Here is a 23448-nt window from a genome sequence, read left to right as displayed (position 1 = left end):
TGCTAGATATTGTACTAGGTACTAGGGTTGCAGTAATAAAACAGCCATCATTTCTGCTCCTGAGTAGCATATGGTGTAGTGGGGGGAAATAGACATAAAAAGATAAATATTTAATCACATGATAAACAGTATCGAAGATGTAAGAGAATGATAAGAGGATCCATTTTAAATAAAATAGCTGGGGAAGTCTCTCTAAAGAGGTGATATAGTTAAGCTAAAACTAAAGCATAAGGAGGAACCCAGCAAGCTGAGGAAGGTCCTTCAGGCAGATGGAAAGGACTCTAATGATGTAAAAGAACCTTTTCCTCTCATGGAGGGGCTGCTAAAGATCAGGGAGGCCAAATAGATAGGGTGTGGGGAAACTGATGCTATCTGAGGCTGGAGACGGGCCAGGCTATCCACGGTCATGCAGACTGGGTTTCAATCTGAGTGTGATGGGAAGCCTGCAGGGTTATAAGCAGGCAAGTGGAAGATCTGCTTATCTTAAACACATTACTTTGGCTATCTTTGCAGAATGGGTGGAAGGGGGACAAGAGCAAAAGTGGGAGAGCTGTTCCAACGTTATAGTCAGATTCCTGGTTAGGGGTGGTTATGGTTGGATAGAGGATGGTAATCCAGGGCTTAGAGAGAAGTGGATATGTCCATATTTTTGAGGTAGAGTTCAAAGCACCTGGTGATAGAGAGTCAGGGATGATTTTGAGGTTTGGCTTGAGTGATGGAGCTAATACATTACCATCCTCCTCCTTTTTCTGGCTAGGAGACTAAAGCTCCAAGAGGTTAGGTAACATATCCCAGGAGGTATGTCTGTAAATGTTGCGCAAATTGAGCAAGCTAAATCCAAACACCTGAAATCTGTAATCTCTCTGTCAATCATAATTCTATTTGTTTAGTTACCAGAAGAGAAAGTCATACTCAGTTGTGTGTCTGAAGCATGTTTTGGTCCAGTGTGGGCTGGAAAATATTATTTATTTATTTATTCATTTCTTCTTGTGCCAATTGTCATTTTGTAGCAAGATGGTGGAATTAGTTATAAATTTAAATCATAACTTGGAAATCTTTAGTTAGGCAGCACATTTTAACAAAAGTAAACCTCTTATTCATAAGTGATCAAGTAACAACTCAAAATGCAGAGTAAGAAGGATGAGAAACATCTTACTGGCCAATAGATTTAGTTCTTTCACTATATAAAACTCGTTTTCCTGCGGTACAGAGATGCTCTGTGCCACATGCTTCTCCACCAGTGGGCTCAATAACCAGGAAGAGACAGAAAGTTTATCATGTGCTCTTGTTTGTCTTGATGCATTATATTTTGCACAAAGATATGATAGTCCAGGTGATTCTTTACTTCCTTATGTACTCAATGTAGCCATTCCCGGTGAGTAACCTCCAAGGCCATAGCAATGTTATTCCTCTGGACATCAAAAAAGTAATGCTGCTTCTGACTTCTCAATATCAATTGCATCCTAGAATTGTTGATGGACACTTGCTTCACCTCTTCTAGCTGGGGAAGTTTTTTGCTCATTGAGTTTCTCAGCAAATTCTCCAATAGAGCACCATCACCATAATTTAAAATTATATTGTCAAGTAACCCCTACTACTGATATGGTAGAGAAGGTCTCTGGCATAATCACAAATATTTCTTGGATAGAGAATACAAAATAAGCCCAATTCTGTGCACACAGGTCCCATTACACCAGTTTTAGGATAAAGAAATTGGAAGAATTTCTTTGTTTTGCCCCAAACAAACTTTTCTTCCATATTCAGGAATAGGTGATAGGAGGGCAAGACGTGGCTGTCCTGTGTGAAAGATCCCTGTTGCCTATAATACCCCTGGACCTAGGAGGGCTGAGTTCTTCAGAGAGGTGGATCTTAGGACAGCATGGTCAGTGGAGGTCCAGGCAGCAGTCTTACCGTTCCTGCAACCCTGACCCCTAGAAAATATTATTTAGATAACATGATGGAAATTATGTTATCCTTAGGTATCTGACTTCAATAAGCAGATTTAAGTCTGAAGGAGTGGAAGTAATAATCCTAGATATTCAGATTCTGTTGTCAGGATTAAACCCAAGCTTCTTGCTTTTTATCCTCTCCATGGGATCAGCATATTATGTGTGTTTTCCCGGATTCTGCTGAGGCCTTTCAGCAACTTACACGACGTGGTCAAGAGCAGTTGCCCTGGGAGAAGTGGGTTTAGTCTATGGGTAAAAGAGGAAACTGAAGTAAGTAAATAGTCCTCATGGCTACAGAAGGAGGACTGAAGACCATCCCCAGGAAGCTAATAGGAATATTGATAGCATAAGGCAGGATTAAATTAGAAAACAAGTAGGTTGAAATATCAGTTATGGGTGATGATCCTAATATAAGATAGCTTCCTGGTTATGTTTTGGTGATGTCCTGAGACTTTCTGTATCCTGCTGTGCAAAATGTGCAAAATGACCCCTTTACTTTTGTTTTATTTGTAAAATCATAAGTCTGAAGAGAAAGGTAAGAACATAAGAACATAGGGCAATCAGGGGCCTACCTCTCTGGAAGGATTGATTGTAGAGTAAATTGTGACAGGATCATTATTTTTCATAGGTGTTGGGCTTTCCATTTCCTGTAAAAAGAATCATATTTATTTGGTTCATACAGAGACTAAGAGATTCCTACATAGATAGATGGATAGGACAGTATAACAAGAGAGAAAATATGTCAAAGTTCTTCAGTGAGAGGGACAGGGCATGTTTGGCAGGACACCAAGCACCACCAGCCGTCAGAACTGGGAAGTTTTAGTGGCATTTTCTGAACCCCAAATAGAAGAGTAACACTCCAGGAAACCAGTGGGCTCAATAACCAGAGAGAGGCAGAAAGGTAGGGAAAAGAAAAGTTCTTGTCCTACACCCAACTCTACTTTCCTTCCTCCACTTTAAAGAACTAACTTATGTAGCAAATGGCTATCATATCTTTTGTCTAGATTATTACTAGCTACACTTGGAGCTGCCATTTTGCCTGCTTTGGTTAGAAATTTTCACTATAATTCTAACTGCCTGGTCACCATGTGCTGGGGGCCTCCTCCAGCATGGGGAACTGGTAAAGTATGAACACCAACCTTAAGCATGGCTCTCCCCACATGCACAGTGCTAACAGCAGAAGTCCCCAGGCCCCTCCAATCACCTGCTCAAAATTTTTGATACTTTAAATTAATTAAAGAGTATCTAAAGCATTATCAAGACCTCAGAAACTTTCCAAATTTGTGGAAGATTAGTTTCTTGGTTTGTTTGATTCAGCCTTGATTTGAATTTAAATTTGTTTCAGCAAATTCAAGAGGGCTTTCAAGGAGCCTACTCACAGATACCTGTGAGGGGCTGTGTGAGGGGAGATTTACTTGGGGAATGCAAGATATATAGCTGGACCATTGCTTCCATTATTTGGAGAATGCTGAGTTTTCTTGGCTTATTTTTCCAGAAGACATGAAAATTGGCCTCTCAGAAGGTATAGTATTATTTAGAACCGTGCCACCTGCAGGTGGTTTATTTAGGGGATGGAGGTTGCTGATGTGTGACAGTGGAGTTACTGGTGCATGACCAAGTCCATCCTGTTATCTTGCTAGAGGGGAGGAGTTGCAAGTTCTTGTCTCCTTCCCCCTTTCTGAGGTCCTGTGACACCCCTATACCCTTGTGTCTAGAGTGAGGAGCCAGTCCCCTCCTGTGGAGCTGTCTCCTTAGGAAACTTTCAAACTTAAGAAAACATTGATCCATTTGGCAACTATTTACTGAGTGTCTTGTTAGGGTATAGGGGAAGAGAGAGGGAGACATAATTTGCACTTCCAGGGAGCTTGTAACTAAGCTGGAGAGACTTACTGATGTATCAAGCAGTTAGACAACAGCATAAAGCAGGGCATCAATAAATGTCCCCTCAGGTGAGAGCAGCAAGGGACAGCAGACACTGAAGCTCGTAGCTCTGAGCCAATGTGGCTGCTCTCTCCTCCCCCCAGGGGTGTATGTCATTTGATCAGTCAGATGATAGTGGTGACAAATCTATGAGTAATGACTGTAGAACTGATAGTGATGGATTATGAAGCTGAAGACTCACCGTGGTGGGATGAGTGACCGAAGCATACACAGTACTGCTCTCTGGGGGGACCGATGCATTCTCTGTATTCCTCAGGGACAGTGCTGTTGACACAAGAAGGCACAGTCAGGGGCGGAAGAGCCCCGGGTTGCTCTCCTAGGACCTCACCTTTCCTGGAGCACTTTCTTTCCCCAGAGAAGGTTGTTGTCTGAAGTATTGCCCTTCCATAGGGTTTATTCTGGGTTGGCCAGAACCTTCTCAATCATGTGGTCTATTTCTGACCTCATCTCTTGAGGTGGGGAGTGGTCTTGAGGTACCCTAAAGCTTCAGAATCTCCCTCGGGCCCCTCATGTGCATCAGGAAGCTCCTGCACTGCCCACAGAACTAGGGACACCTCACTGGTGAACAGAATGGAGCCAATCATTTCACGTATGGAATATTATTCAATTTTTCAGAGGTCCTTAAGCGGATTGGATTTTATTTTAGAGATGAGGAATTGGAGGCTCAGAAAGTTCAACTGATTTGTGCAAAGTCACGTGGAAGGTGACAAGATGGGAACTTGAATGCATGTCTTCTGACTTCAGATCCCATGCCCTTTCCCGTACAAATGATGTCATGCATCATTCATCTGTGAAATGAGACTCAGCCACTCTGAGACCAGAATCATCTCTTCTGACTGCATCTATCCATGGCCCACACCCAGGCTGGACAGTAGGGAATAGTCTCTGTACAAACCAAATGGGTATGACTCTTTTTATAGGAAAAGGTTTTGTGCCTTTGCTGCTGTAGTCATGTCTGGGCCCTGGACTTGCTGGGTGGCAGTGGACAAGCCCTTTTGCTGGCACTTAGTTTATTCATCAGTAGGGTGGACAGTGACCCTGATCTCACCAGGAGAAACTGTGTGAGTGACCAGCTCGCATGCTTGTGAGAGACTCTCTGGGTCCCCTGGTTACAGATCAGCTCCCTTTGCACCCTGGGGACTGATATTCTGACTCTCTTCTCTCTCTAGCCCTTTGCCACCCCCTTACCACTTCTATTGGGCTCTTTCCATCTGTTCTATGACTACAAGTTAAGAATCTGGGTGCTTACCAGGACCCTGGGCTTGCTGGGGAGAGAAGTGACGGGAATCTGAAAGATAAAATCAGAACATTGAACTGTGTGGCTGCAGTGAGAGAGACCTTCTGCCCCCCACCCCATGGGCATCTCTCTAGAGGATATGGTGGGAGAGGACCCCAAAGGAAGGGAAGGCAGCCCTGAGGCTGGATCCCGCCTTTCCCAATAGGTCTTCTCCTTCAGGATATTAGTAGGTGTGTGGTCACATGCCAGGGGTCATCTCAGTGGATTAGTGAGCCAGGGTTTGCATCCTTCCTCCCTTTACCTGTCCTCCACCAGAGATCCTTGGGAATCACAGGTCCCACACTCTAAATCCCTGGTACCTTGGAGAACAGACAAGTAGCAAGAAAGAAAACCTGCCTATTCTTTTCCAAACAGTACAGTGTAACAGTACTGCACAGATAAGGATGAATGCAAGTAGTAGTAGTATAGTAGCCCCCGCAATCCACATGCTATGCAGGTATAGATTTTTCTTAATGCCTGAAAGGAGAAAAAAGAAGTAGCATTTGAGACACATTGAGTGAGGCCCCCATGGAGCCTCTTCTCGGCTGCCTTGGGGGCCTGTGTAGGTTTGTCCACACCCAGAGGCTCTGGGGGGGGTCTGAGCAGGTTTCAGGGACTAGGTGTCCCATGTGGCAGGCAGGGCAGGGTGGAGGACATCCCCGTGGATTTGGGGATGAAGCAAACTGCCTTCCTGAGGCATTTGCTCGTGGGCTTTGAGAGGGCTGGAGGAGAGGCTGGGGGAGGCAGGGGAGGGAGGAAGGAAGGAGAGACCTTTGGGAGCCATGAGAGCCACAGAGCTTCCATGGGTGCCCGTCCCCTCCCAGCACTGTTCAGCTGCCTCCCACTGGCCCACTGCATTGGGAACCACATAGGATGTGGGGGACATGCTACACCCCACAGCTGCACAAGGCTCTTAGCAAGACCTGAGGCAGACTGCTACCTTTGCAGAGCGCTTGGGCAGAGACAGAGAAGGATAAATTGCTGACAGCGTTCTCAGCTACGCAGGTATAGTTGTCTTCACTGGAATTTTGGGGGTTCCAGAAGATAGTGAAGTTTGGTTTACTTTGATGTATGTTTTCTGAGGTCTGCCACCTGAACAAGACAGTGTCACTTGGGTTCTCCACAGAGCAGGTCAGGTGAATTTCACAGGTCTTATTCTTAATCAGTGGAATGTGACTGGTAACTTGTATGTTCCTCAGTTTTTCTGTGTGAAGAAAAAAGACCCAGATTAAGAGCAAATGGCTTGGCTCAGCCTCCTGTGAAAAATATTCATCTCAACATTTTATATTCCACTTTCGTTGTGTGTTATGGCTTGTATACTCTGCAAATGACTCAGCTTGTATTGCCCAGTTGACTGTAGCAGAGCGTGGGGCAGCCAAATGATGGTGACATTAATTTGGGACAGGGTTGGCAGTGGGAGGAGTAGGAGGGGAAAGGATTGAGTTGCCATCAATTAGGTAATTCTGGGCTGGTCACTTTACATTTCCAGGCCCCAGTTTACCCCTTCTAGCCCTTGCATGCTGCCCCTGTGTGAAGACAATTTGGAGACCTCAGCCAGGTCAGAAAACAGGAGACCAGGCACAGAGCCCTATTTCTTTTGTCATCTGAATTACCTAACTAGGATGGCAGAGGGAAGTATCACTTCCTTGGGGAATCATATTTCCCACAAATCTGTGGGGATCCTGCTTCTTACTGTATCTGACGCTGGCTCCAGTGATGAGAAAGTGACCTGGATGTGGAAGTTCAGCAAGACAGAAAGAGACATATTGAGAACCACAGAGTTAAGGAAGGAAGGAGTGAAGAAACTGAGAGAGCACGTGGGCGATTCTGGGGACCAAAGAAGTGCAATATGTTTGGGCATTTGAGGTGACATGTATTGCAAATATTTCTGAGAGTGAAAACCAGGAAATCTCTCCTAGTAGGATGTCAGTAGCTCTCCTGGAAACATGAGAACAAACAGAAAAGACCACTGAGCTACTCTTCCCTTGAAGGTTGAAGTAAAAGTGACCCCACAAAGAACAAAATGACTCCCACTCTCTGATTAGGAGGGGCAGAGTAATGCTTTAAGCTCAGAACTGAGTAGGAGTTGTGGAATATGTGTATTCATATCTTGTCAGAACAGAGTTTTCATGGATGGGAAGAGAGCTGGATTTGGAGTCAGGAAGACCTGGACTCCTTTTTTTTTTTTTTTTGCATTTTATGGCCAGGGCTGGGTTTGAACCCGCCACCTCCAGCATATGGGGCCAGCATCCTACTCCTTTGAGCCACAGGGACCACCCCGTGGACTCCTTTTTTTCCTCTCAAAAACCTACTCAAGCTGCAGCCTTCCCCACCTTAGTTGATGACAATTGCGTTCTTCTAGTTAATGAGGCCAAAACTCCCAGACTCATCCCTAACTCATTTCTTCATCTCACATTTCTACATAGGGAAATCTTGTGGCTTTACTGTCAACATGTACTCAAGATGCAACCTCTTCTCACCACTTCCACTGCTACACATACTATCCTGATCCAAACCAGCATCCGGGCTTGCTTGGGTTATTGTAATGGCCTCCTAATCATTCTGTTGGTTTCCACCCTTATCTCTTAAAGTCTGTTCTCAACAGAGACGCCAAAGGGATACTGTGAACAAGTAAGTCCAATCTCCTTACTTTTGCAAAATCCTCTGATGGCTCTCAATCTCACTGAGCATAGAAGCCTGCAATGGCTCTCAGGCCTCACATGATGTGCCCCCTTTTCTCCTTTCTGGCCTAATCCCCTTGCTCTGCGCCTCGATGTTTGGCCTCTTTGATGTTCCTTGAGCATGTCATGCATGGGGGAACTTGCCACCTGTTCTGGATGCTCTTGCTCCCAGGTATCTGCATGGCTTACTCCTTCACCTCCAATAGGTCTTGGCACAAATGTTACCTTTTCAGCGAGGGTTATTCTGAGCACTCCCTTTAAAATTGACCCAGCTCTCTGGCACTCCTGATGCTCCTTCTTCTGATCTCTCCTTTTTCCATAGCACTCATGGCTTCCTTATGTACTGTGCATCACTTGTTTATATATTATATGTATAGTTTATCACTTGCCTCACTTCCCATCTAGAATGTTGGTTCCATGATGGCAGAGATCCTTGTTTTGCTCACTGATGTATTTATTCCAAGTACCCAGAACAGTGCCTTATACATTGTGCCCCCCAAAGACTCTATGAATAAATACAATGTGGTGTCAACATCTTTCTTAACACTGAACTCTAGGCAGTCACTCCCAATTAATTTGTATTGGCCCATCAAATCAAATCTTAGCCATTCCTTTCCTGGAACATACTGAGAGATTGATCAATGTTTTTTTTTTTTGGTGGGGTGGGGGGGTGTTAAAAAACCTCTATAGTGCATACCTTGAGATTCCTTTGCACTAATGTAAAACAAGTTTACACATCTGTGTATGTGTCTTGGAGAAGAGCTACTCCAAAAAGCCCTGAAAAACCACCTCACGAGTGTGGCTGTTGCAGGAGAAGTCATACTTCCCAACAATGGCAGAACACTGTCTCAGGTAATGCAATGGAGCCTGGTGTGGGGTCTGTTCTTGGGATTCCACTGGACATGTCTCTCTTCTCTGTCCAGTGTCCTAGCACTGCCTCGATGATGACCGGTCACCCAGGGTGACCTCACAAAAGGTATGTCCATGTCCTGATCCCCAGAATCTGAATATTACTTTATTTGGAAAAAGGGGTCTTTGCAGAAGGAATTATATTAGAGAGCTCATCCAGGATCATTTAGGTGCACCCTAAAACTAATGATAAGTCCTCTTATAGGAGAAAAGCCGAGGGATATTTGAGACAGACAGAAGAGGAGAAAACAAAAAGAGGAGGAGGAGGCAATGTGACCCTGAGGGCAGAGCCTGGAACAGTGCAGCCACAAGCTAAGGACCACCAAGGCATGCTGACCAGCCAGAAGCTGAGAGCAGCAGAGAACAGATTGTGCCCTGGGCTTCCAGGGGAGCATACCTTGCCCACATTTGATTTTGGACTTTGGGCACAAACTGTGAGAGAGTAAATTTCTGTTGTTTCATGCCACTTAGTTTGTGGTATATTGTTTCTGCAGGCTAAGGGAACGAATACACTGCTCCAAGGTGATTTTGCCCCTGTTGTCAGAATCTCTGTTCTGTGTCTTATTCTTTCAAGGACATGACTTTGACTAATCTAACATGGTCAACCTGTTAAATACTCAGGAGATACTAAAGGTTCACATGTAACCTATTTGTGGAGACATTTCATTTTAACAGTGATTTTTTTGGGTACCATATCTTAACCCAAAGGACCTGAGTGAATTTTAGACACTCTGAGCTCCCTGGTAGACAAGAATTAAAGAATCTGGGCTGCTTTAATATTGTCTATTCTGATTGCTGATTTAATGCTTGAGTCTCCTGTTGAACATTGCTGCTATGTGATTACCCTAAAACATTCACAGCATCTCTGAACATAATTGATTGCTAGAAAGATTCTTTTTCTGGTATTAATTCATAAGCTATCTCATTACAGTTTTCATAATTTTATATTGCGGATGTTTTCATTCATTCATTAATCCTGGGGAGGGAGAGTTTTGACTAGTAATGTACATGAGCTGTCTGGGGGAAAATATTGTTAGAAATTAAATAACCTTGACAAAAAAGACATTTCTCTTTATCAGCTCATCCTTACAGAGCACTTTGTAGGTAGACCCACTGTCCTGTACACAGACCATTGTATCGGGTCAGACTAGCCTTTGTTGCCAGGGTGGTTCTGTAGGAGATGCTGCCATCCATTCCCTTTGGGCCTGTAGGCAAGTTGCTGTAACTGAGGCTAGATGCCTCAAGGATAGATTGTGCCTGTCCCATGGAGGTTTTGTGAGATTACGTGGCAGCTACATGGCCACCATATAACGAATAGTTCACTTCTTTAGTTTTGCTACATTTCTTGATGAAAAGAAACATTTGATTGGGTGAGGGGAGAGAGGTGATTCTGGCTCAGGAGTTAAAAGACTCAGGTTCATTGTCAGCTCTGCCCTTAACTGGCTGTGCTGTGCTGTTGAGTGACTACACTGCTGGACTGCATTCTGATGCCAAATGCTATGCTGTTTACCACTAGGCCACAGTGTACATGGGTGTTCACATAGGATTGAAATGCATAACCTTTTAGTCCACGTATAATTAAATTCCACATTCAGACTCACCAAAAATCCTCAGAGCATAATCAGAAAACTTTGTAGAGGTCTCTGTGGTGATCTGGGCTCTGTAAGATCCTGTGTCTTCCATCGTCAGGTTGCTGAGCTGCAAGGAGCAGCACCCAGGGAAGGTCAGCCGCGTTCTTAGTTTTGGGTTGGTCACCCAGGGGTTTGAACTTTGGGCTTCACTTAGACTTATGAAGGCGATAGATATTCCATTGTAAAGCCAGGTGATGGATGTGGCATTCTCTCCCGTAAGAAACTTCAGGGGAAGAGTTACCGACTCTCCCAGCACTGCATTCACTATCGATGGGGTTGAGTTGTCCCGTGAAACTACACTCCCTATAAATACAGAAATAAAGTCTTTAAAACTGTCCTTAAAACCATACCCCCCAAGTCTTGCATCCTTTCCCCCAACTCTGCTAGTCTGTTAGAGCACTCTGATGTCTATACCTAGAGATGTGATGGATTAAGAAAGGGTCAGGAGAAAGACTGAAATGAATAATCACACTCCCGGCAGCTCCACCCCTAACAGAATGTCTGGTACCCTTGGTTAATGGACATTTGACCCAAATGCTCCTTTATCAGTTCACCCTCCCACACTGATGGTCTGTCTTGGGTCATGACCATACTCTGTGACTCCAACCTCTGAATTCTTAGAGCATTGGGTGGTGGAGGACAGAGAACTATAGATTCCAAAAATTGCAAGGCTTTGCTGATGACATATAATTAAAGCTTGACATTTACTGATTACCTACTGTGTGTCCAACACAACAGGTTTATGCAATTTAGAAGACTGACAACAGGGACTAACATCAGGGATGTGTAGCACAGACACTTCTCCTTATACATGATTTCAATGATGCTGACAATTCTGTAAGGCAGGCAGGATGGATATTTTTACTTCCATTTATACACAAAGCAGCTGAGACCCAGAAGGATTAACTAATTTTCCCAGGGTTACACAGCTGACGAATAGCAAAGTCAAGACTCAAAGCCAGGTTCTTCTTACTACTTTGTGCTCTTTCTTTTACTTTCTGCTCTCAAAAGATCATAACATAGTAGTAGAAGAGATAAAACTGATAAATATAAAAATAATAACACATAATGGCCACATTCTTGTGGGCCTCTCTCAGAGCCATCAAGGTTTGAGCAAAAAAGGTGAAATGGTCATAATTATTTTTAAAGAAGGTGCTTCCTTAGAATCTTTTCCCAAATTCTTAGCAATTATCACACTGTTTGTACTTCCTTGTTTACTTTTTTTGTCCGAAGATGCCTTAATTATCCTTACATCTCAGCACTCACCACATGGTGGGGTCTGTGGGAATGTCTGAGTGGTCAGTGAATAAATAACCATCACCATTACTTCAACCTTCTTGGGATCTCTAATTTCTCAGGAGAGGAGCTGAGCAGGGAAGGAAACATCTCTTGAGATCCTGATACTCAGCTCCTGGGTGAGCTTGCACATCCTCTCTGCTTCTGGAATTGTCATACGGCTCCCAGGCAGATGAACACTACCATCAATTCCTCTGCTGTCTTAGTCTTTCCATCAGCTATAAACATGCTGACATTTGTCATCTCCACCCTTTCCCTCCTAGAATCATATGGGCAAATGCCACATGCTAAATCTTGAGCAAAAAACCCCCAGATACAAAACAAACAAACAAACCAAACAATGGTACAATTTCACTTTTTTACAGTTAAAAAACAGGTTAAACAAATCTGTGCTGCTCAAATTCAGGGGAGTAAGTGCCTTGAGAAGGAGGGAGGGAGAGCCCAGGAGAACTGTGAAGGAGGGATTCTGGGTGCTGATGATGTTTTGCTTTTGACTTGTATTTGGCTACACAGATTTATTCATTCATGATAATTCATTAATAATTTATTTATGATAATTTGTTGATCTGACACTTATGACCTATACAGTTTTCTCTTTGTATTTCCTTAAAAAAAAAAAAAAGCAAAACAAAATCATTACAATGGCCTATAACTATCAAAATGATCTGACCATTTCTCTCTCTTTGACCTAGTTTCTATAATAGGCCAAAGCTTTTGCAATTGAAGTTTTCCTCTGCCTGCCACACACTTCTTCCAGGCATCTACATGGCTCACTCTTTTGACCTCATAAGGTCTTTTATGCAAGTGTTCCCTTTCAGAAAGGTATGAAGAGTATGACCACTCTTTCCTTGCTACCACCCCCCTACGCTTGCACACATAGCTGCTTTTGGATTTATTTTTCTCTATGGTACTTAACATCTAGCATACTTTATAACTTACATATTTGTTTTGTTTATTCTCCTTCCTCTCCAGCAGCATGTAAACTCCATGAAAGCAAGGAATTTTGTCTGTCTTGTTTACTGTTGTGAACATTCTTGAACAGTGTCTGGCACATAGTAGGCATCCAATGATTATTTGTTCAGTGGTGGACACATTTCTATGCCTCCTCTTCAAGGTTCTCTGCCTAGAACATTAAGGCTCAATTCCTCTTAGTGGCCCAAGGACTCATCTCTAACTATTCTTCCCTCGTCTAATAACACGCCTGTAAGGATCCTTGGTTTATTTATTTACTTATTTATATTGTTAAACCATAGCTGTGTACATTAGTGCAATCAAAGGGTACAATGTGCTGGTTTCATATACAATCTGAAATATTCTCATCAAACTGTTCAACGTAGCCTTCATGGTATTTTTGTAGTTATTGTATGTAGACATTTATATTCTGCCTTTAGTAAGTTTCACCCGTACCCATTCTAAGATGCACAGTAGGTGTGGCTCCACCCATCACCCTCCCACCACCCTAACCTTCCCCCTCCCTTCCCCTTCCTTGGCCCTTTCCCCATAGTCTTGTGCTATAGTTGGGTTATAGCCATCATGTGAAAGCTATAATTTCGCTTCATAGTAGGGCTGAGTACATCGGATACTTTTTCTTCCATTCCTGAGATACTTTGCTAAGAAGAATATGTTCCAGCTCCATCCATGTAAACATGAAAGAGGTAAAGTCTCCATCTTTCTTTAAGGCTGCATAATATTCCATGGTATACATGTACCACAATTTGCTAGTCCATTCGTGGGTCGATGGGCACTTGGGCTTCTTCCATGACTTAGCAATTATGAATTGGGCTGCAATAAACATTCTGGTATAGACGTCTTTGTTATATTGTGATTTTTGGTCTTCTGGGTATAGACCTAGTAAAGGAGTTATAGGATCAAATGGCAGGTCTATTTTAGGTCTCTAAGTATTCTCCAAACATCCTTCCAGAAGGAACATATTAGTGTGCATTCCCACCAGCAGTGTAGGAGTGTGACCTTTTCTCCACATCCGTGCCAACATCTCTGGTTTGGGGATTTTGTTATGTGGGTTACTCTTATTGGGGTTAGGCGATATCTCAAAGTAGTTTTGATTTGCATTTCTCTGATGATTAAGGATGATGAGCTTTTTTTCATGTGTTTGTAGATTGTGCATTTGTCTTCTTTAGAGAAGTTTCTCTTCAAGTCCCTTGCCCACCCTGAGATGGGATTACATGTTCTTTTCTTGCTAAACGTTTGAGTTCTCTGTGGATTCTGGTTATTAGACCTTTATTGGCGGTATAACCTGCAAATATTTTCTCCCATTCTGAGGGCTGTCTGCTTGCTTTACTTACTATGTTCTTGGCTGTGCAGAAGCTTTTTAGTTTGATCAGGTCCCAGAAGTGTATTTTTGATACTGCCTCAATTGCCTGGGGGAGTCCTCCTCATAAATTCACCCAGGCCGATTCCTTCAAGAGTTTTCCCTGCACTTTCTTCAAGTATTTTTATAGTTTCATGTCTTAAGTTTAAATCTTTTATCCAGTGAGAGTCTATCTTAGTTAATGGTGAAAAGTGGGGTCCACTTAAAAAATAGTAGGACACCTTTGCAGGATGTTTGCTTGCCCTTGCCCCAGTCTCCCTTCCCCAGTTTGATGGCTGTAGTCTGCATCCCCAATATGAGACCATGGTCCCTGGGTCCAGGGAGCACAGAGCAGACCTTGTTTGGAAAGAATGAGATTTTGACCTATCTGGGTGTTCCCTAAAGAACTGATGGAAGGCACCTAACTCAGCACTCTCAGGTGGACAAGTGGCTATGTACTTGACGTTCCTCATAAACACTGAAAGGCAAATAAATAATCCACTAACATCCAGGGCAAAATATTATAGTGGAGGCAAATAATAGACATGCTAAAATCCTGGGAAGAAAAGCTGAGGAGGGAGATTCTTTGGAGAATAAGGATATTGGAAAATGCTTACTTATACCATAGAATTTAGAAAGCCACATGGATAGATTTTGAGGATATCCTCCTAAGTAAAGTACAACAAGAATGGAAAAGTAGACACCCAAGGTACTCGATACTAATACGAAACTAGTAGATGACCTACTACATGCTCACACAAAAAGAAAAAAACAAAACTAAATTCAAGTAAGACGGTGGGGAAGCAGGGAAGGGGAGAAGTGAAGGGGGAGGAGGGTTGGTAAGTTCTCACCTAATGGGTGCAAAGTAGGGGTATATGGTGTATATGGCATAACTCCTGGGTGAAGGGCTCAACTACAACTTGGATCTTACCTAAAAAAATGTAAGCAATGTAACCTGATCCTTTGTACCCATATATTAATCTGAAATAAATAAATGACATAAAATAATAAAATATAAAAAAGAAGTTTGCCATACACACACACAAAAGAATCTGATCACTTAATGCTAAATGAAAAAAAAAAAAAGAAAGCCATATGCATACCCAGGGCATGGCATATGCTTAGAAAAACTCTGAGAAGATCCTAACATTTTACCTATGACTGATGTTTATGTTCAGTGAAAGCAGAAAGTTAAGGCAGATTGAGAAACAGCCTGTCTAAAGCATTAAAGGAATGCCTCGACACAGAGCCAATCTGCAAACAAGGATGGAAGTTTTCTTTTGTTGGCTCCCGATTGACGAAGAAGTATCTGTCAAAACACTAGCTGAACATAAGCTGAAGAAAAAGAGACTTCAGAGAACACATGTACCAATACTATTAATACAATCTTTACAAAAATAGTTTAGAAAATTTACTAAGCAAACAAAAACTACAACCCCAGCAAGCAACTACAACAAATACTGAGGAGGTAGAAGAGTCTGATTCCAGACTCATAATATTCAAAACTTCTAGTTTACAACACAAAATTATGAAGCAGGTGAGGGGGAAAAAAGTATGACCCATTCACCAGAGAAATTAAGAGAAATTGTCGCAGAAGAGGCATAGATATTGGATTTACTAAACAAAGACTATAAAATTCAACTGTCTTAAATATGCTCAAAGAGCTAAAGGAAATTATGAACAAAGAACTAAAGAAAATTGGGAAAAAGATATATGAACAAAAATGAGAATATTGAAAAAGATAGAAATTATAACAAAGAACCAAATAAAAATTCTGTAGCTGAAAAAAATACAATAATTGAAATGAAAATTTTAATAGATGATTTCCACAGCAGATGTGAACAGGTAAAAGGCAGAAGTAGCTAATTTGAAGCTAGGTCAATTGAAATTATCCATGTATACAGTTATGATTTAATAAAAAAAAAAAAAAAGAACAGAAAGGAAAGAATGAAGAAAAAATGTATAGAACTTAAGAGACCTGTGGGATACCATCAAACATACCAAGTAGCATAATGGGAGTATAAAGAGAGGAGAGAAAGGGGCAGAAATGATTTTAAAGAAAACAATACCCCCAAATTCTCCAACTTGATAGAATGTATGAACTTATACATCTAAGAAAGTCAATGAATTCCAGGAAGAATAATCACAAAGAGAACCACAGTAAGACAAATTATAATCAACCAATTGAAAGGCAAAAACAAAGAAAATCTCAGATGCCGAAGGAGAAAATGACTTAACATGTTCAAGTGGTGTTCAATAAAATTAACAGCCAATTTCTCAGAAGAAATCCTGGATGCCATAGGGCAATGGAATGACATATTTAAGGTGCTGAAAGAAAAAAGAACTCATCAAACAAAAATTTTACAGCTGACAAAATTATCCTTCAAAAATAAAGGTGGATGAGGAGAAAAGGGAATACTTCTACACTGTTGGTAGGAATGCAAATTAGTACATTCCTTTTGGAAAGATGTTTGGAAAACACTTAGAGATCTAAAAATAAATCTGCCATTTAATCCTATAATTCCTCTACCAGGTATATAAACAGAAGACATTATAACAAAGATATGTGTACCAGAATGTTTATTGCAGCCCAATTCATAATTGCTAAGTCATGGAAAAAGCCCAAGTGCCCATCGATCCACGAATGGATTAATAAATTGTGGTATATGTACACCATGGAATATTATGCATCCTTAAAGAAAGATGGAGACTTTACCTCTTTCATGTTTACATGGATGGAGCTGGAACATATTCTTCTTAGTAAAGTATCTCAAGAATGGAAGAAAAAGTATCCAGTGTACTCAGCCCTACTATGAAACTAATTTATGGCTTTCGTATGAAAGCTATAACCCAGTTATAACCTAAGAATAGGGGGAAGGGGGAGGGGGGGGGAAGGGAGAGAGGGAGGGGAGGGAGGGGGGAGGATTAGAGGAGGGAGGGTGATTGGTGGGATTACACCTATGGTGCATTTTACAAGGGTACATGTGAAACTTAGTAAATGTAGAATATAAATGTCAAATGGTCTATAAAACCAGTGTATGGTGCCCCATGATCGCATTAATGTACACAGCTATGATTTAATTAAAAAAAAAAATAAAAAATGAAGGTGGAATTAAGACATTCCAAGATGTTAACAAAAGCAGATGGAGTTTATTGCTAGTAGACCTGCACTATAAGAATTGCTGAAGAGAATCTTTCAGGATGAAATGAAAGCACACTAAATAGTAATTCAAAGCTCTATCAAGAAATAAAGAACAAAGGCAAATTTAACCATTTAGATTAATACAAAAGTCAATATACTCTTTTTGCTTTGCAATTCCTTTTTTGACATAATTTAAAAGACAAAATAACAAAACAATAAATATAAATTTATGTTAGCAAGCACACATGTACAAGAATGTAAATTGTGACAACACAATGAAACAGATGGAACTATATGGAAACACAATGTCTGTATGCTTTTGAAGCTAAGGTGATGTGAATTCAAAACAGCTTCTTAGAAGTAGAAGAGATTGATTGCAATCTTCAGGATAACAACTAATACAATAACTAAAAATACAGAGAAGGAAATGAGAAATGAATCAAAACTAAAAAGTATCAATTATACACAAAAGAACCAAGTAATGAAAGAAATGAGGCAAAAGTGTAAGAGATCAACAAAACAAAGAGAAAATGCAAAAAGTAAGTCCTTATATATCAGTAATTACTTTAAATGTAAATGAATCAAACTCTTCAATTAAAATGCAGAAATAGGCAGAATGGATTTCAAAAACATGATTCAACTATTTGCTATCTTTAGAGACTCACTTTAGATTCAAGGGCAACAATAAGTTAGAAGTAAAAAGGTATTTCATGCAAATAATAACCAGAAAAGAATTGTGGTAGCCATAGTAATATTAGAAAATAAACTTTAAGTCAAAAACTTGCTAGAAACAAAAAAGGACATTATGCATTGATAAAATGCAACTCAGCAAGAAGTTGTAACAATTATAAACACAGACACACCAAAAAACAGCCCTAAAAATATGAAGCAAACATTAACAAAATTCAAGGGAGAAATAGACAGCTCCACAATAGTAGCTGGAGTATTCAATACCTGCAATAATGGTCAGAACAACTAGACTGAGATCAATTAAAAAAAAAAAAAAGAAGACTTGAAAAACAACATAAAACAAGTAGACCTAACAGAAGTACACAGAACACTTCATTCAAACACAGCAGAATACACATTTTCCTCAAATGCATATGGACTATTCTCCAGGATAGACCATATGTTAGTCCACAAAACAAATCTTAATAAATTTTAAAAGACTCAAATTATATAGAGTCTTCTCTCACCACAATAGAATGAAAGTGAAAATCATGCATAGCAGACAAATTAGAAAATTTACAAATGTGTGAAAATTAAACAACTAATGGGTCAAAGAAGAAATCAAAAGGGGAATTAGAATATACTTGAGACAAGTGAAAATGAAAACAAAACATATGAAAATTTATGGGATGCAGCAAAAGCAGTGCTTGGAGGGATATTTGTAGCCATAAATGCTTACATTAAAAAAAAAAAAAGGAATATCTCAAATCAAGAGCTTAACTTTAAGGAACAACAATAACAACAAAAAAGAACAAACTAAACCCAAAGTTATCAGAATGAAAGGAATAATAGATATTAGAGCAGAGATAAATTAAATAGAATAGTAAAAAATAGAGAAAAATCAATGAAACAAAAAATTGATTCTTTGAAAAAAATCAACAAAATTGGCAAATTTAGCTGGGTTGGTTAGGGAAAAATGAGAGAAGGCTTAAATTAATAAAATTAAGTGAAAGTGGGTTGTTACTACAGACCTTACAGAAATAATAATAAAAAGATTATAGGCGAAAACTAGGAATAATATTTTGCCAACAAGGAGATAACCTACATGAAGTAGAAAAATTTCCTAGAAACTCATAAACTGTTTCTTAAGAAGAAATAGAGAATCTAAGAAGACCTATAACAAGAAAGAAAACTGAATCAGTAAACAAAACTTCCTGACGAAGAAAAGACAGATGGCTTCATTGGTGAGTTCTACTAATTATTTAAAGAATAATTAATAGGGCGGCGCCTGTGGCTCAAGGAGTAGGGCACCGGTCCCATATGCCGGAGTGGTGGGTTCAAACCTAGCCCTGGCCAAAAAAAAAAAAAAAAAAAAAAAAAACCACAAAAAAAAAAAGCCAAAGAATAATTAATAGCAGTCATTCTCAAGTTCTTCCCAAAAATAGAAGAAGAGAAAAACAGTTTTAAACTCACTGTTTTAGGTCAACATTACCCTGATACAAATGTCAAAGACATCAGAACAAAAGAAAACTACAGGCCAATGTTCCTTATGAATATCAATGTAAATCCTTAATAGAATATTAACAAACTAAATTCAGGAGCATATTAAGAGGATTACGCAGCATGACCAAATAAAATGTATCTCACAGGCCGGGCACTGTGGCCCATAATCCTAGGGCTCTGGGAGGCTGAGGTAGGTGTATTACTGGAGCTCAGGAGTTGGACACCAGCCTGAGCAAGAGCAAGATCCTGTCTCTACTAAAAATAGAAAAACTAGCTGGGTGTTGTGGTGGGTCCTGTAGTCCCAGCTACTTGGGAGGCTGAAGCAAGAGGATCACCTGAGCCCAAGAGTTTGAGGTTGCTGCGAGTTATGATGATGGCATTCTATCCAGGGTAACAGAGTGAGACTCTGTCTCAAAAAAACCCTGTATTTCAGAAATTAAAAAATGATTCAACATATGAAAAATCAATCAATCTGATATAGGGTGTTAACAGAATAAAGGAAAAGAGACACATGACAATCTCAATTGATGTAGAAAAGGCATTTGAAAAAATCCAACACCCTTTTGTATAAACACACTTGAGAATCTAGAGTAAAAGGAACTTCTTCATAAAAATAAAATACATTTGTATGAAAACCCACAGCTATCATTCTACTAAAAGTCTTCCAACTAAGATGGGGAAAAGGCAACAATGCCCACTTTCACCATTTGTACTCAACATTGTATTGGAAGTTCTAGTTAGAGCAATTAATCAAGAATAAGAAATAAAAGATATCTGGTGGTGCCTGTGGCTCAGTGGGTAGGGCGCCAGCCCCATCTGCCTAGGGTAGCAGGTTCTAACCCAGCCCCAGCCAAATTCCAAACAAAAAAACAGCTGGGTGTTCGGGTGGGCACCTGTAGTCCCAACTACTTGGGAGGCTGAGGCAAGAGAATCACCTAAGCCCAGAAGTTGGAAGTTGCTGTGAGCTGTGATGCCATAGCACTCTACTGAGGGTCATAAAGTGAGACTCTGTATCTACAAAACAAACAAACAAACAACCCCCCCAAAACAACAACAACAACAACAAAAAACAAATAAAAGACATCTCAATTGAAAAATAAGTGAAACTATTTCATTCACAGAAAACATGACCATATAGATAGAAAATCGTAAAAACTACAAAAAATGATCAGAGCTAATAAATGAATTCAGTGAAGTTGAAGTATATAAGATCCACATACAAAAATCAGTTGTATTCCTACATGGTGTATATATCATACGGTCATTACTGGAAATATCAATGGAAATGGGGAGAAAGAGAGAAGTTTTGACATGAGGACATTTAGAATATATCATTCTAGAGGTGTGTTAATTTTGCAAGGAGGTAAAAATAAGGCAAAGGCTGGAGTTTCTGCTTCCAGGTCAGAAAGTGTCTTCAGAATGAATGAAAGAATGTGTTCTCTCTCTCTCTCTCTTTCTCTCTATCATACATACACACACATATACATATATGTGTGTGTGTATATATATACACATATATGTATGTATATTTGCCAAAGTTCGGTCCTCTTTCCACTTTTCTCCTTAGCTTCACTTATTATCTCTATGCGATTAACTTTCAAGTCTCTAGCTCCAGCTCTACCCCTAGTTCAAAATTTCTCACTGCTTTCAGAAAATCTTCTCACAGATATCCTACCATCCTTAAACCAGTAGGTCCAAAACTGAAATCGCTTTCCTCCAAGTGGCTGGTCTCCATCTCCTAATTTTGTCACCTCCTTTGGCTCTCCTATTTGAAATTAGACTGCCCTCTTCACCATATTTCATGTCTCCTTTCCCTTCCTTATTTCTTCCTTATCACTTATCACTTCTTATCACTTATCACTTCTTCCTTACCACTATCCAATACACTACTTTCCTTATTAATCTCATTTATAGTTTGTCTGCTTTGCTAAAATGTTAACTCCATGGAAGCTGGAATTTTTGCCTGCTCTATTCTTGATGTCTCCCCAGAACCTAGTGGTAGGCATCCAACAGTGCTTGGTGAATATTTATTGAATGGCTTAATGAAGTCCTGTCTCCTGTTCCTGCTGAGAATTAATCTAGTCAGTGCTGCATCTCTTGCTTTAGTCCTTTCTTTCTCTTCTGCTGTTGTCCCATTTTATCAGCTGTCGTCGTTTCTTGGAACTATTGCAACAGCTTGTCACATGCTGGCTAATGAAATTTGGGCAAGTTATTTAAATTTTCTTAGCCTCACTTCTTCATTTTCAAATTGACATAGTAATAGTACAAATTCATACAACTGTCTTGAGACTTATAATACATGTATAGCATCTGGTGCAGTCCTTGAAACAGAATAACCACCTGGTAAGTGATGGCTATTTTTATCACCTACCCTTGCCAGCTCTGGGCTAGCCTTCCTGTTGGTTTTCAGACCCCTCTCTTCCTGAATGCTATTCTGTGGCCCCTGTGTACCATCTGTGGGTCCCCAAACATGATATGAACCTTCCTGTCCTTCAGGTGGTGGCCAGCAAGGAACAAGAAGCTAGCGGTCAGTTCATTCTATTCTCACTGTCACACTGAAGCATCACTGCACTAAATAGCCCTGATTTACATCAAAGGAATGTAAATCCTTTGAGACCTGTTTTTTTCTCAGAAATAGCTGAGAAGACTATTTCTAGTGTTTTTGGTCGGGCCCAGCAATTTGGCTCAATTGAATCACGGATTTTCGGTTTTTAGATGAGGATAGTGAGGCTCAGGGAGCATCAGTTACCTCCCTGAGGTTCTGCAGTAAGAAAGTAGCTGAACTGTGTGAGGACTCATTTTCCTCACGTTAGCACCCTTTACCACAATGTGCTGGTGGTAAGCTTATTTTACAAAAGCTCATTTCCCATACCACGCACAGATGGAGTTGTTTGCTGTGAACCATCTCAGGTTCTTAGCATTCAAAGTTAAGAGGAAGCAGTAGTTTATCAGGCACCAAGGCAAAGCCTCCCTGCTCTCCCCACTCCCTGATCCTTGGCAGACAGCCAGCCAGACAGCTGTATACCCATAACTTAGACTGAGCAAGCTACCCCAAACCAGGGAGTCTCCCAGTGACTGCATAGGTCTGCATAGACACTTACCTGGGCCAAGGCAGAAGACAAGCGGGAGAGACTGGAACAGCCAGAACATCCTCTCAGTGGAGGAGACCAGTGCTGGGGACCTCGTCGCAGTCAACGATATTGTCATTCTGTCATAAACTGAAAGTGATCACTGAATATGTACCTACTGAAACTTCCCCTTCCTCTCAGAAGATGTAATGAGAACGTCTTCCCCCACATTAAACATCTGAATTTTAAATTTATTATTATTTCATTTACTTTTTCCTGAACCAAGAACAAAAATCTTAATTGTGCAATGTCAATTAGAACGTTCACTTTCTATCTATGTACTTTTTTCATTTTGGCAGAATTACTTCATTGTGGCAAAATAACCTAAAGTAAATATTGTTATGTCAGCTAAAATTTACCACTTTAACCATTTTTAAGTGTGCCAGTCAACGCACTAATTATATCCGCAATGTTGTGCAATCATCACCATTTCCAAGTTATTTAAATTTTTTCATTTAAATAGGAACTGCGATCCATTTCCCCAGATAGGAACTGTGAGGACTGCCCATTCCTTTTTCTTCTAGGTCCTGGGAACCTCTAATCTACTTTCTGTTTCTATGAATTTGTGTCTTTCAGGTTATCTCTTGTAAGTGGAATCATACAATATTTGTCCTTTTGTGTATGGCTTATTCACTTAGCATAATGCATTCAATGTTTATCTGTGTCATAGCACGTAACAGAACTTCACTCCTTTTCATGATTGAATAATATTCCATTGAATGTATATATGACATTTGTTTATCTGTTCATCTGTTGATGGACACAGGTTGTTTCTACCTTTTGGCTATTGTAAATAATGCTGCTATGGTGTATAGGTATCTGTTCAAATCTCTGCTCTCTATTTCCTTGGGTTCACCTAGAAGTGAAATAGCTGGATCTTATGGTAATTTTATGTTTATCTTTTGAGGAACCTCTGAACTGTTTTCTATAGTGGCTTCACCATTTTGTATTCTAACCTGCAATTGGAACAAGGGTTCCAGTTTTTCCATATCCTTACCAACATTTGTTATTTTTC

General features: G+C 40.5%; 1 protein-coding gene across 3 annotated transcripts; it reads right to left on the bottom strand.

Annotated features, from left to right (window-relative positions):
• SLAMF6 (SLAM family member 6) lies at positions 1-22501 on the bottom strand. Of its 3 annotated transcripts, none has more exons than XM_053608085.1 (8): positions 22407-22501; positions 10358-10690; positions 6107-6370; positions 5524-5643; positions 5140-5178; positions 4072-4154; positions 2522-2596; positions 1-2195 (listed from the first exon to the last, which is right to left on the bottom strand). In XM_053608085.1, the coding sequence occupies exons 1-8, from the start codon at positions 22453-22455 to the stop codon at positions 2148-2150; spliced, it is 1011 nt and encodes a 336-aa protein (XP_053464060.1). In that variant the 5' UTR covers positions 22456-22501; the 3' UTR covers positions 1-2147. The 3 variants fall into 3 exon arrangements, with proteins under 3 accessions (XP_053464060.1, XP_053464059.1, XP_053464061.1); XM_053608084.1 differs by lacking the exon at positions 22407-22501 and adding an exon at positions 11654-11948; XM_053608086.1 differs by lacking the exons at positions 5524-5643; positions 22407-22501 and adding an exon at positions 11654-11948.
• Positions 22502-23448: the final 947 nt, after the last annotated feature.

Source organism: Nycticebus coucang, chromosome 10 (genome assembly GCF_027406575.1).
Source record: "Nycticebus coucang isolate mNycCou1 chromosome 10, mNycCou1.pri, whole genome shotgun sequence".
NCBI classification, from domain to species: Eukaryota; Metazoa; Chordata; class Mammalia; order Primates; family Lorisidae; genus Nycticebus; species Nycticebus coucang.
This window is presented reverse-complemented; position numbering and strand designations above follow the sequence as displayed.